This window comes from Phascolarctos cinereus, unplaced genomic scaffold (assembly GCF_003287225.1).
Source record: "Phascolarctos cinereus isolate Bilbo 61053 unplaced genomic scaffold, phaCin_HiC Scaffold_5;HRSCAF=322, whole genome shotgun sequence".
Classification (NCBI taxonomy): domain Eukaryota; kingdom Metazoa; phylum Chordata; class Mammalia; order Diprotodontia; family Phascolarctidae; genus Phascolarctos; species Phascolarctos cinereus.
The window spans coordinates 434,637,105-434,649,378 of NW_027555958.1; the positions used below are offsets into that span (position 1 = coordinate 434,637,105).

The 12,274-nt window shown below is 33.9% G+C and overlaps 1 protein-coding gene across 1 annotated transcript in view; it reads left to right on the forward strand.

Moving 5' to 3' along the window:
* The first annotated feature begins 5,101 nt into the window (after positions 1-5,101).
* Positions 5,102-12,274, forward strand: part of PRKACB (protein kinase cAMP-activated catalytic subunit beta) — a 36,444-nt gene continuing 29,271 nt past the window's right edge. The window contains exon 1 of the mRNA XM_020988687.1: positions 5,102-5,367. Coding sequence (XP_020844346.1) covers positions 5,181-5,367 — 187 coding nt within the window. The 5' untranslated portion in view covers positions 5,102-5,180. The remainder of the gene's footprint in view (positions 5,368-12,274) is intronic.

Sequence of the window (12,274 nt, forward strand, 5' to 3'; positions counted from 1 at the left end):
CCAAAATTTAAAATTTGGATTATTGTCCCATCCAGAACTTGTTCCAAATAGTTCATTTGTTTTGAAGATAACTTCTAATGGATATATGTGATAAAACATATTTTCCTTCCTTCTATGATAAATTAGTCATAAAAATAAATGGTGGGGCATGCCTTTGAAAGGAAGGTTGGATTTGGCCTCGCAAACATTTTTATATTACAGTCATTGATGGATTCTACTTTTTATTCTTAGGGTCATAGGATCTTAGATTAGAGCTGGAAGGGAAATTCCCTCATTTTTCCAGTTGAAGACATTTCCAAGGTCATAGCAATAGTCAGCTCTGATTTGAAGCCCAGGTTTTTTGACTCCAAATTTAGCAGTTTTCCGTTATGTATCATCTGTCTACGTCTAGTTATGTGTAGTGGTTAGAGCAAAGGTTAAAGTAAATTTAAAATGGGAGGGAAACATAAATGTGAGATTATAGCAGCGCTAGCCTTTTCTGTTTAAACAATCTATAGCCTCCAAAAAATAGGAAATAGATGAAAATCAAGACAATAACTATCACCATTTTTGGAAAAAGTAAATTATGCATGGCAGTTGCCACAATGAGGAGGCCAGAAGAGCCCATAAACTATTTTTTAGCCAACAAGTACTTGGTTTCTTTGCTAATGCACAAACAAGTCGATTAAGGACAATATATGTACAAGCTCATTTGCAAAAAGTGGAGGAGCAGGATGACAGATAGCAAACACTCTCACTTCACAAAATAGTGAAAAGTTGCTCAAGGGAATCCAAGGATTCAGAGAGCATGGTATCTGACTGAAGTCAGTTTAACCTGAGACCATTTTGCAGATGAAACTACAAGGACAACAAGTAGATGTGAAAGGGAACAGAATGGTCTGTATGGTCGTTATCATTAGTGAGAATAGGAGAACCCTTTGGACTTTAGCAACTCAGTACTAAACATACTCTGGCAGGAAATAATGGAGTCATTTAAAAAGGGAAAGTCAAAAAGATCTCAGATTCTCTCTCTCCTGACTCCCCAGTCCATCAGTCTGCCTGCTACATCACCCAGTCTTTACATTATTACCTTGATCCTCTTAAATATCCCTGTGAGTCCAACCGGACCTGAAGCACTATCTCTGTATTATAGATAAGTCACCTAAGCCTTTCAGAGGTTAAGTAATTTGTCTTAGGACTTTATAGGTTTTTTGTTTGTTTTTTGGGAGTTTTTGTTGTTGTTGTTCGTTTGTTTATATATCCTCAGGGCTAGCACACTGTCTGGCCTTTAGCTTGAGATACTTAATAAACCTTTGTTATGTTTAGATTGAATTGAATAGCTACCAGGTTGCATAAAGCCTTCTTAACTGGTGCTAATGTATAAAAAATCCCAGTTACCTAAAACTTTAAGCTTATGCTTGAGGAGTCATTTTAGTCACTGATATAAATGACTTCATTTTTAATCAGACTTTTCATATTTGTTTTAGTTTAACCACTCCTCCATGTATCTATCCTATCTGTAAACATCCTGTAAATATTTCTATTTCATGAAGTAATGATATTAATAAGCTTTTAAAAATTGGCAAAATTTCTGGTTTCTTCGCTAGAATTTATTCTGTTTTTGTTACAGCTCTCTTCTAGAATATTGTAAGACTGCTATTTGCAACACATTTTTGAGTTGAGACTTAAAATACTAGTGTTATCCATTACTATTGAGAGCTAACTATTAATATTCAATTCTAACAATCCTATTGTTTATATCAGTATAAGTTAGTCAGAGTCCATTATTATGGAAAAAAAATCATTTTATCTGGAAATTCCACAAACCATTGTCTCAACTAAATGAAACCTTGCTTTAAATATAAACTGGACAAAGAGTAGTGTAGTAAAACAGAGATGTCTTTGTAAATGAAATATTTTTATTTTTGGAGATGGCAGTGCTAAAAAAAATCTGCATTATTTGACTATCTTAAGAGTAGCAGCCTACAGCTGTCCCAGAGCTCAGCTAGTTCTAAAGATATGAAGGACTCTGTAGGCACCAATGGGTTCCAGACTTACTCTAGAGAAGTTTCCCAGCGTTCAGAAAAATTGAGATCTTTTGGTATCACCTTAATAAAGCTTGAGACCTTAGATGAGACAGAGACTAAATGACTGAGAGGAAAATAGGCTCATCATACATATGTTCATTTTGGAAAAGCTATGATCTCCTAGATTTGATCAATATCTACAGTTTATTAGTATCTCGCTAAAATACAGATTTCTCATTTCCCCCCTTGATGTGAAATAGACTAATGTTAAGAAATCTGGCAATAATTTTCCTTATGGATAATGTTCTTTGATAAGGTTCTATTTCCAAAAAAAATGTGATTGTAGTATGCACTTCAATTCAACAAGCATTAAGTAGGACCTGGCACTTATAAGTCCCTGGATTTAGAAGAGTAAGTAATCCTTGAAGCCATTAAGGCCAATCCTCACATTTTAAAGTTGAGGAAACTGAAGTGAACAGAGAAGTTAAGTGACTTGCCCAAGGTCACACAGCTAGTTAAGTATCTGAAGTGGAATTTAAACGTAGGTCTTCTTGACTCCAATTTCAGCGTCCTATATACTATGCCACTATGCTTCCCATTGTTGACGAGTAAATAAAATTGAAACTAAATTTTATGCTGATGAGTTCAGTTGACAAATATCATACTTCTCAAGGGTTGATTGAATTACGAATCAAAGTTGTGTTACAACTGTAGTTGTTCCCTTCTAGCAGTAGATGCCAGTAGAGTTCTTCTGAATTAAAATAGAATTGAGCCCAGCAAGGCCATAGCAACAACTTCCTCTTAGAATTGCTATTTTTAGAAAATATGATATAGGGCTCTTATAGTTCTATATCATATTTTCAATAGGACTTTATAACAAGTCTTTGCAATTTCTGTTGAAATTATGTAAAGATTTTTTCAGTTTAATATTTTACAACTACTTAACCGTTAAAACTTTACTCAATATTATAGTTATGCTTACTTAGCCATATTACATAACCATATTTTTATCAATTAAAATGAGAGTTCAACTCGGGGATTTAGGTGATGGTTACCTTGTGACTCAGGTATTCTTGAGCCTAGGCTCTGGAAAATGTATCAGTTGAAAAACTGCTGTGTATTCATTCCTTCCTTTATTTGTTAATATAATTATAATGGTTTAACTAATGGCAATGGAAAATGAAAAGCAATGGGGGAGCATTTATTTAGCAAACATTAAGTACCTCCTTTGTGCAACACATTGCTAAGAGAGATATGAAAATAAAAAAGTGTAGTCTGTCCTCAGGGAACTTAAAATCTAATTAGGGATGAGACATGTATGCAAATAGGTTTTGAAATCAAGACAAAAATAAAACCATGCGGAAAGATAAATGTTATAAGAATTCATAGAAGGTAGGGGTCAATGGGAGTTAGAGTAACTGATGAAGACTTCTCAGAAGAGGTGGGACTTGGAAAAAGAAACAAGGACAGAAAGAAATGTAAAGAGTAGGGGTGCCTTGGGCTGGAGATGGGCAAATATCTTGACTTGCAAAAAAAAAAAAGGGAAGGGTAGGAGAAGGTGAATTTTTTTATACTCTCCACTGAGGAGCTTGACTTTGGATCCTGACAAAATTCTAGAACATTTTATTAAAGAACTGGTGTGTGAGCACTTAGAAAAGAACATGATTGTCAGTATCAGTGAACAAGGGCTTATCAAGAACAAGTCCTAGTGGACTAATCTCATCTCTTTTTTGGACAGACTTACCAGAATGCTAGATCAGGGCTGTACTTCAGGCGTAGTTTTCTTGTATTTTAGCGAGGCAGAGCCTCACGATATCCTTATGGACAAGGTAGAGAAATGCAGACTAGATGTTAGCATAGTTAGGTGAAATCAGGATTTACCCAATGGTGTTTAATGGATGGAAGCCAGATATGGCAACCTCAAGAAGAATATGTTCACAGGGACATATTCTGTTCAGTATTTTTGTTGATTGAATATTTTATTAGATTTTTCCAAGTGACACAAAACTAGTAGAGCTAGCTAATGTTTTGGAAGGTAGATTCGGATTCCCAAATTTCGATCGGCTAAAACAATGTTCTAATCAAATGAAATTGAATCAAGATTCATACTCAGGTAAAAAAAAATCGGCTCCAATGTACAGAATGAGGAAAACATAGCTAGATAATAGTTCATGGGGAGAAGACCTGAGGAATCTAGTAGACTGAAATAATGAGGAAGTTGCATCTTCTAAAGTTTTTAGATGGATGATTTTATTTAATGTATTTCACAGAGAATACAATTAGCAGCATTCATTAGTGATGATATTTCCTGTTAGTTTCTTATGTTTCCCAAATTTGCTGTTAGCTTAGGCAGTTGTTCACCTTTGTTGTGTCTGTCACTTAGGCAGATGGTCGGAAATCTGGAATAAAGTATATTTAAGAGAATCTCTCCCTTGAGATTGTTGCCTTCTAAAGTAGCCTGAGTCAGAATTTGCAAACTCAACATTGTACAAAGAGAGATCTGCTGCACCTTGCTCACAAGATAGTTTATTAAATACTACAGGGTGCCCATAGTTTCTGATCGTAGATGATACAATTTAAATTTAGTGAACTAGTACTTTACTGAGACAGATAAGGAACTGAAGGTTACTGGAAGTTGCTAAGTATTTATAACGTCATTGTAAAGGGAAATGATGCTTAAATTCTTTTTTTTTAACTAGATTTCCTAGATAGATTTAACTAGATATTAGCTCCAAGATTGCCTTTTTAATTTGGTCTAGTTGATTGTTCTATTGACTTTCAGTTCTCTGCATAGATTGTAATATGTTTATTTTTAAAAAATTATTATTTAATTGGTTTTTTTAGACTACCATATATAAAATGCCTCTATGTTTATTAATCTCATTATTAGATGTTTTTATATTAAAAGTCTGTTAAAGTCAGAGCTTTTAAGGCAGATATTACAAGGTTTTTTTTTTAAATCACCACCTTTTAGTTGAGATGAAATGAGAATGTTTTACTAAGTGAAGCTCAGAAATGTGCTGTTTGATATAACAGGAAACAGAACAGCAGTAGTGGTTTGAATACCCTGCAAACAGGAAGTTTGATACTTGCATAGCTCTTAGTTTCGATGTTAGAAGTTATTGAGCTTCTTCTGGGCATCGGCTCTGGTATTGAAAAGTCTTATGTAGATGAATGGCAGCTAGGAGGGAGCTGCCTTGTAACCAGTGTACAGGGACTACCACTACTCTTCAAAAACTTGAAGGTTTTGCTAGCCGATTGTTTCATAGACAGCCTAAGGGTACAGCCCATGATCTGAAAACAGCTCTGGAAAATGAGAGCCTTCATTTCTCTGAGTACACTGCCTTATGGGACAGATCAAGTAAGTCTTCCTCTGATAGCGATTTGCAGATAACTAACAAAAGCTATGAGAACTTAATGATTGAATTTGATCTAAAGAACAGCATGTTGTTGGAGGCTTTTTCTGACTTATAACTACTTATTCCTTTGTAGAAGGACATTCTGTGGGCTCAAATTGAATCTACTCCCATCTTATTTCATAACTCTTGCAGTTTTGTTTTTCTTGATCATCAGTAGATAGGCTTTATGCTGGTTTTTAGCCCTGGTGGTGTCTATTAATTCTTTAGTTTCAGAGGAAAATGACTAGATTAAAAATAATTTGCTTTAAGTCCTTGAAGTGTTAAGCCTCAAATTTTGTGGAAATTGATTATATTTTTAATTGAAGGGTTCTGTTATAAGAATGACAATGTTTTCATTTGGATTGCAGTTTGTGAAAGTCATTTCAGCATTATAAGCAGGATTCTACAAAGTTAAAAGGTTTATGTTATTGTTTTACTTAAAATTTTGCTTATAGAATTATACATTTAATTGTCTTCTATAACTTTTCAATGTTTTTGTATAATCTGTAATTTCTGGCTAATCAAAGACTAGAATTTTATAACAAAATGATAATAATTATTTTGATTCGTACATCAGATATTCCCCAGGTCATATTAAAGTGTTTACATTATATTTTTTCTAAAATATGAAAACAAACTATCTGTAGGAACTTTGTCCTTTTATTTAAAAATTATGTAAAAATAGGAGCATCTCCTCTAAATTCCACCTCATCTTAGGCTCTCCCCTAAATTGTTTGATTAGCTTCTTTGATTGGATAGAAAATGGAATACTCCAGATTGTTTTGTACCCTGTAATGGATTTATTAATTGACCGTCAAACACTCATTCAGTACTGAGTTTGTCCTTTTTGGTGTATATCAGTTAAGGACATATGCCTTTCCTGTGACATACTTACCGGCAGAGTGACCCTGGGCAACTCATTTAACCTCTCAGTGGCCTAGGAAAATACCTAAGATGACAAATTGCAGAGAAGCTATGAATGCCTATCACTAACACCCAGGAGTTAAGGGGGGAGGGGAAAGCCATAGTTTAAAATAAAATACTTCATCTAAGTATACTAGGTCTATTTAACTTCTCTTCTTTCATAGGCTGGATAGAGATGGTATAAACATATGCATTTCAAAAATGTTTTACCTCTGTCAAGATATTAAGAGATATACAAGGGAAATTTACATAAGGTATATTTGTGTAAAGACTATTCATTGTTTCACTTAAAGTGTCTTGATCATGTCTAGGGAGGCACCACTATATAGCAAACGTTAGCTCTGCTTTATAGTGGAGGAAACTCAGACACAATTTTAGAGTAAGTAAATAGTTCTGTTTACACAATGAATTAATTAAAATCAATTTAAAGGCTCCCTGTAACAGAAGTTTCACCCACATGACCTTGCTGTGGTCTATTTCCTCACTCTCTTAAGCTGCTTTAGAAATAATTATTATTCTTTATAAAGGTCTAATAATCTAATAATCCTTTAATTGCTAGTATTGGGACTTACACATTTTTGATGAATGAGTTTCTTTAGTAATGACTACAGAAATTTAGGAGTGGGACAATGTCATGAGCAAAAGACCTCTAAATGGAGTGTGAATATAACTTCTTATCTCATGAAAAAGATGCTGTTAACATTTAGCCTTAGTATAAATTTATGAGGTTATATAAGTAGAATCTTTTTGGCTATAAAAGCACAAACCTAAAAGAATTAATATTCAAGAAGTCTCAGTGGTGAATAAATAGACCTCATAGTTCAAGAACGATGGAGTTTTATTAATCAGATAATCTCCTTACTTGATTATCCCTTTATTTTTAGATGACCATGAAACATGCAGGAATAAAAATATGTTAGGATGTACATTACAAAGAAAAGTATGCTAATAGTACTTTAAGTATTAAATTAAAGAAATTATTGATTTATGATACAGAGGAGAAACTACTAAACAGATAAATAATCTTCATTATTTAAAGATTGTAAAGGTTCATATTATGCAATAGTAAAGTAGAAAAAATATTTAAATAGCAGCCTTTCTTCATTTCTTTAATAAAATGAGTGTTGGCTTATTAACATCCTTAGAATAGGAACTGTTTGCATACAAGCTGCATTCTTCTTAGATCAGGAAGCATTTACTTGCATAACTTGTTTGACAAGGAAATGTAATGCCATGTACACTGATGATACTTGGTGAATATAACTGTTTCTAAAGTGTTATTTCAAGAAATTCACTAAGCAAAGAGGCTGGCATGTATAGCACCAAACAAATGAGATTGTGAGCTATTGAGTAAGTCTGTTGACTATAAGATAGACCTAAGGTGCCATTCAACCAGACTTACCTCCATTATTTTTTGCTTCTATGTGACATCGATATAGATAGTATTTGGAAATAGATTTGGTGTTTTTGATTTACAACTATCTAGTAGCAGGAAGTTGATTCTTACTCAGTGATACAGATAAGGGGTGGGGGGGAAATGAACTCTTTATATCTTTTAATATGCCCCATATATCTGGCACCATGTCAGAAGTTTCTTAGAGTCATTTTAATCGATGCCCTTTCCAGAACATTACCAGAAAAGTAACCTCCTTATTGGCTCCCCCCTTCCCCCCGGAAACATGGAATATCTCTATTTGTTCTGATTCCTTCAAAAAAATTAGAGGAAAATAACTACTGTGGACCCTACAATTGAAATGACACAGTGATATATTGGTCTAATTCTTTTTATGAAGCCAACTCCAAAATGCTATCTTTTGTGGCACTTAAAAACTCACTCTGCTTGTTCTATTTTGACCTTTAAATTTTAATTTAAAAATCACATTGTGTCTGCTCTTTGCTCTATAAGTCTTACAATGCACCTCTGTCTCAAAAGAGTATAGTTATGCTGACTTGTATAACTGCTATTCCAGAAGCACTGAGTTCTAAAGATGATTACTTGGTTTATATAAAAACATATATTTTTAATTTGACAATTTATTTGGGAAATCAGTAAGGCATACACATTGTGAAAAGTTTAAAGAACAAAAAACAGTATATGATTACTTGCCAAAATGAGTTACATAGGTTTAAGAGTATTTGCTTTTGGTAGGCAAGGAAATGAAAACACATAGAAAGTGAATGACTTGCCCAAGGTCATACAGACAGTAGATGGCAGGGCTGGAATTTGAACCCAAATTACTCAGCAATTTGACGTTGTTCTCTCCACTAGTGTCCAGAGTGGTTAATGTGATTTGCCAATACCTCTGACACCTTACCAGTAGAATCTGAAAACCATATTATATGTCTTCAAGTACTACCAGTAGCCTCTGATTTTTGTCATCTTAGTGGCCACTTGAAGATTCACATGATCAGCAAGCCAGGATAAAACCAGTTTTAAGGGGCAAGAAGCTTAGCGGCGCTTGTAATACTAAATTTAATAGAAGTTTAGAAATGTTAGTACGTTTCCTTTTTAAATGTGGGTATATTTAATGTTACATTTTATGTCACTTTCAAAGTATAGCAAACTTGGGTAGTTTATCTTAGCAGTAGTATGCAATGCAGCTCCCTTTCATGCTGGCCCATGAAAAATAAAAGCTATTGCTAGTCTGGGTAATAAGATTCCTTGCGATAGTCACTGGCAACAGTGCAGCATTTCAGTATCTATGAGGTTGGCTGCTAGCAATAAGATCGGAGTGTAATTGAAGGATATTTAGAACAAGTCATTTTGTTTGGCTTTATCCAGATTCAGGATGGAATCGAGAAATAAACACTGTGCTTGAGGAGCACTAATTCATGAATAAACTTTTATATCTTTGAGAGTTGTAAGAAGTATTGCTGTCAGATGAACGCTGGAAATGACATATGAGGGTATATTTAAAATCATCTAACCTCAGAAACGTAGAGGAGAATCTTATATGCTTGGATTGATTAAAGCTTTTGAGCAACTACTTCTTGGTTACAAGTGAATTGATAATTTTGGTCTAATGTTGCCATGGTAACAATCCATGCTAGGTATAACTGAGAACATCTTAAACATACTGGCGTTTGAACTTCTTTTTTTCTCTCTGCCATTTTAAATTGCTGTTGTAGTGGTGGTGTATGCAAGATGAGACGATGGCTAGATGACAGCATAATAGACAAAACTAGCCATGTACATCTTGGCTCCTCTCTGGTGTTAGCTAGTGGCATCTTGGGTTGGTTAGTTGGGCTTTCCTTCCAGAAGCTTTCTTAAGAAAGAAAAGCCTTTTTCCATTTCTGTGTGGCATATTCTATCTCCAGTGAATGTGTTTACAGGATCAGTGCTTCTACCTTTAGCGATTAGCATACCTCTAACCATCTATTATGAGCAATGTGTTTTAGAAAGACTGATTTTCAGCATGAATGGTGAGTATATGATATCTGTAATTCTTCACTTATTTATTAAAACGTATTTAGATATGAAGGGAAAAGCCTTTCCTTTCCAGAGGGAGACTAAGGCCAATACTACATTAAATTAAAAAGTGTGTTGAGGCTTTTGTGTTCATTCACTTAGAGAAGCTAAGTAAAAATCTTGTAAAAACTGGAAAATATGAAGAGCCCACTATCGGGAGCCAATGTTAATATTTAAGTTCCTCATTTTTCTTTCATTGGGATTTTAATGTGCCATTTTAAGGCTTTCATATAAATACTCTTATAAATCAATGAATAAAAGCCATGTAATTAGAGAAGAAGATTTATTTTCTTGCACTGGCTCCTAAAAATAATCAGGTTATTTTCATTTGAATGCTTTTGTGGATCCCAACATTTAAGAGTTTCATTTGCAATGATACAAAAAACAAACATACTAGCCAGCCTTGAGATAAGGTATGGATGAAGATTTTATTGGGGTATTTGGAGGCAGGGGAGTATAGTTAAAAGGATGCTCTATTTGGAGCCAGAGGACATGGCTTCAAATGATGACTCTGCTACTTCTTACCTGTGTCACCTTGGGCAAGTCATTTCTGCTCTTTGGGCCTCCCTTTCCTCATCTTTAAAATGAAGGGATTGATAATCAGTGATCACTATGATCCCTTCTAGCTCTAAGGATGATCCTATGAATATTTCTAGCTTTGGTTAGAAGAGAAATTGAAATTCAGATAAAATTGTTTCTCTGATTTCTTTGATTAAAAATTTTCAGAACAATCTTTAGAGAGAAATAATAACCCACTAATGCTTTAAATGGGATAATTAATCTCCTATTTGGTTTTACAACCTAAGCTGTTTTAAAAAAATTGTATAGTCTATTCTATAATAGAATAGAGCATTAACATATACATTTAAAACCAAACATACAATTTTAGAATACATATCCACATATATAAGATACAGGTATAATGAATGCAGAGCTGGGCTTGGAGTCAAGAAGACCTGAGTTCAAGGCTAACACATACAGCATGTATGTCCCTGGGCAAATATTTTAACTGTAACTGCCCCAGGTAAATCTCTAAGAAGATAACATAATTTGCATAGTGAGTTCTTGCTGGTCCCCTATAATGACTGTATAATTTCTAGTTAGATCTTGGAAGTAACACTCACACACTTGGCACATAAAGGTAGCTCTTTAAAGATTTTGGCATGGGGGGGTAGTTTGTTATTACTTGAAAAAAAGTGTTGTTCTTTTCCCCTTCCTATGGTTTCTCTCTGACACATTCAAGAAAAATCTGTATATAATCCACATTTATCTTTTCCAGTCTTGTCACTTCTATTTCTCCATCTCCTCCATGTGAGTAGAAAAGGAATGGTAATGAGAGATGGAGAAATAGAACTAAGAAAACTTCATCATGGATTGGATATGGAAGGTGAAAAAGAAAAAATGAACCTAAGGACTGGGAGGATGAAAATAGAGGAAATTTAGAAGTTCCAAAATTAAGGCATAGGTCTGACTGTTATTCTCTTTTTTAAAAAACTTCTGTTCTATACTCTCTGGCTTCATTGAACAATCATTAAATTGCATTCTGCCTTTATTGAGATAAATGAGAGAGAGGAAAGTCACTTTTGGAAAATTGTTTTTAAGACACACTTTTTTAAACAAAGGCATCATATTAGGGAGTAGGTGCTAATCTGCCTTACCATTTGGATACTAAAATATGCATTTATTGTAGAAAAGAATGATTCACATTCTATATACTATAATAACCACTTTCTGTATTGTGCTGTTTGTTAATACTGTTAGCTTTTTTTTTAAACTTGAAAGATGTTTTCTAATCAGTTACTTTTAAACACCTAAAACAATTATCTGCAAATAACTACTGCTTGTTAATCACTTTTTGGCATGGCCTAAAAAAAACACTCTAAATGCAATTTATTAAAATTGAATACTCAAAAATGGAAATAAATGAAGGACTTGTTACTCTTATATAAATAATAAGCAATTTGGTCTCAAATTAATGTGCCTTTGTGTATTTTTTAAAAGTGGTTGCTGTGAATTCAAGTATTAGAATTTAACAGAAAAGTGTTTTCTCTGACTGCAGGCCTCTATATTGTGTTGTGCTATTGTGGTCCTATGCTTTCTATGATGCTTTGCCCTCAGTACTTATACTTGCAAACAGACTTTTGTTAAAGGTGATTTAAAACAACAGAATGGCATCCACAGCTGTTATCAAGATGGATATTAATGAAATTAATAGATGTTTACATGTAGTAGTTATTTTGTCTTGTGTTGGTATGAAACGTTTAACATCACCTTCAACTCTGTTTGCAGGGATAGTATTGTTGATGTGCCATTAGATTTGAAATTGCCAAAGTGATTTTCATAGAATGATATTTTAGAACAATTTAAAAAAAATTTTCATGGGCCCAATAGCAGTGCTTGCTTCATATTTAGAAGGAGTAAATCATTGTCATGTGTAACATGTTTCTGAGATGCATGCTTTTTAACAGTTATCTTAG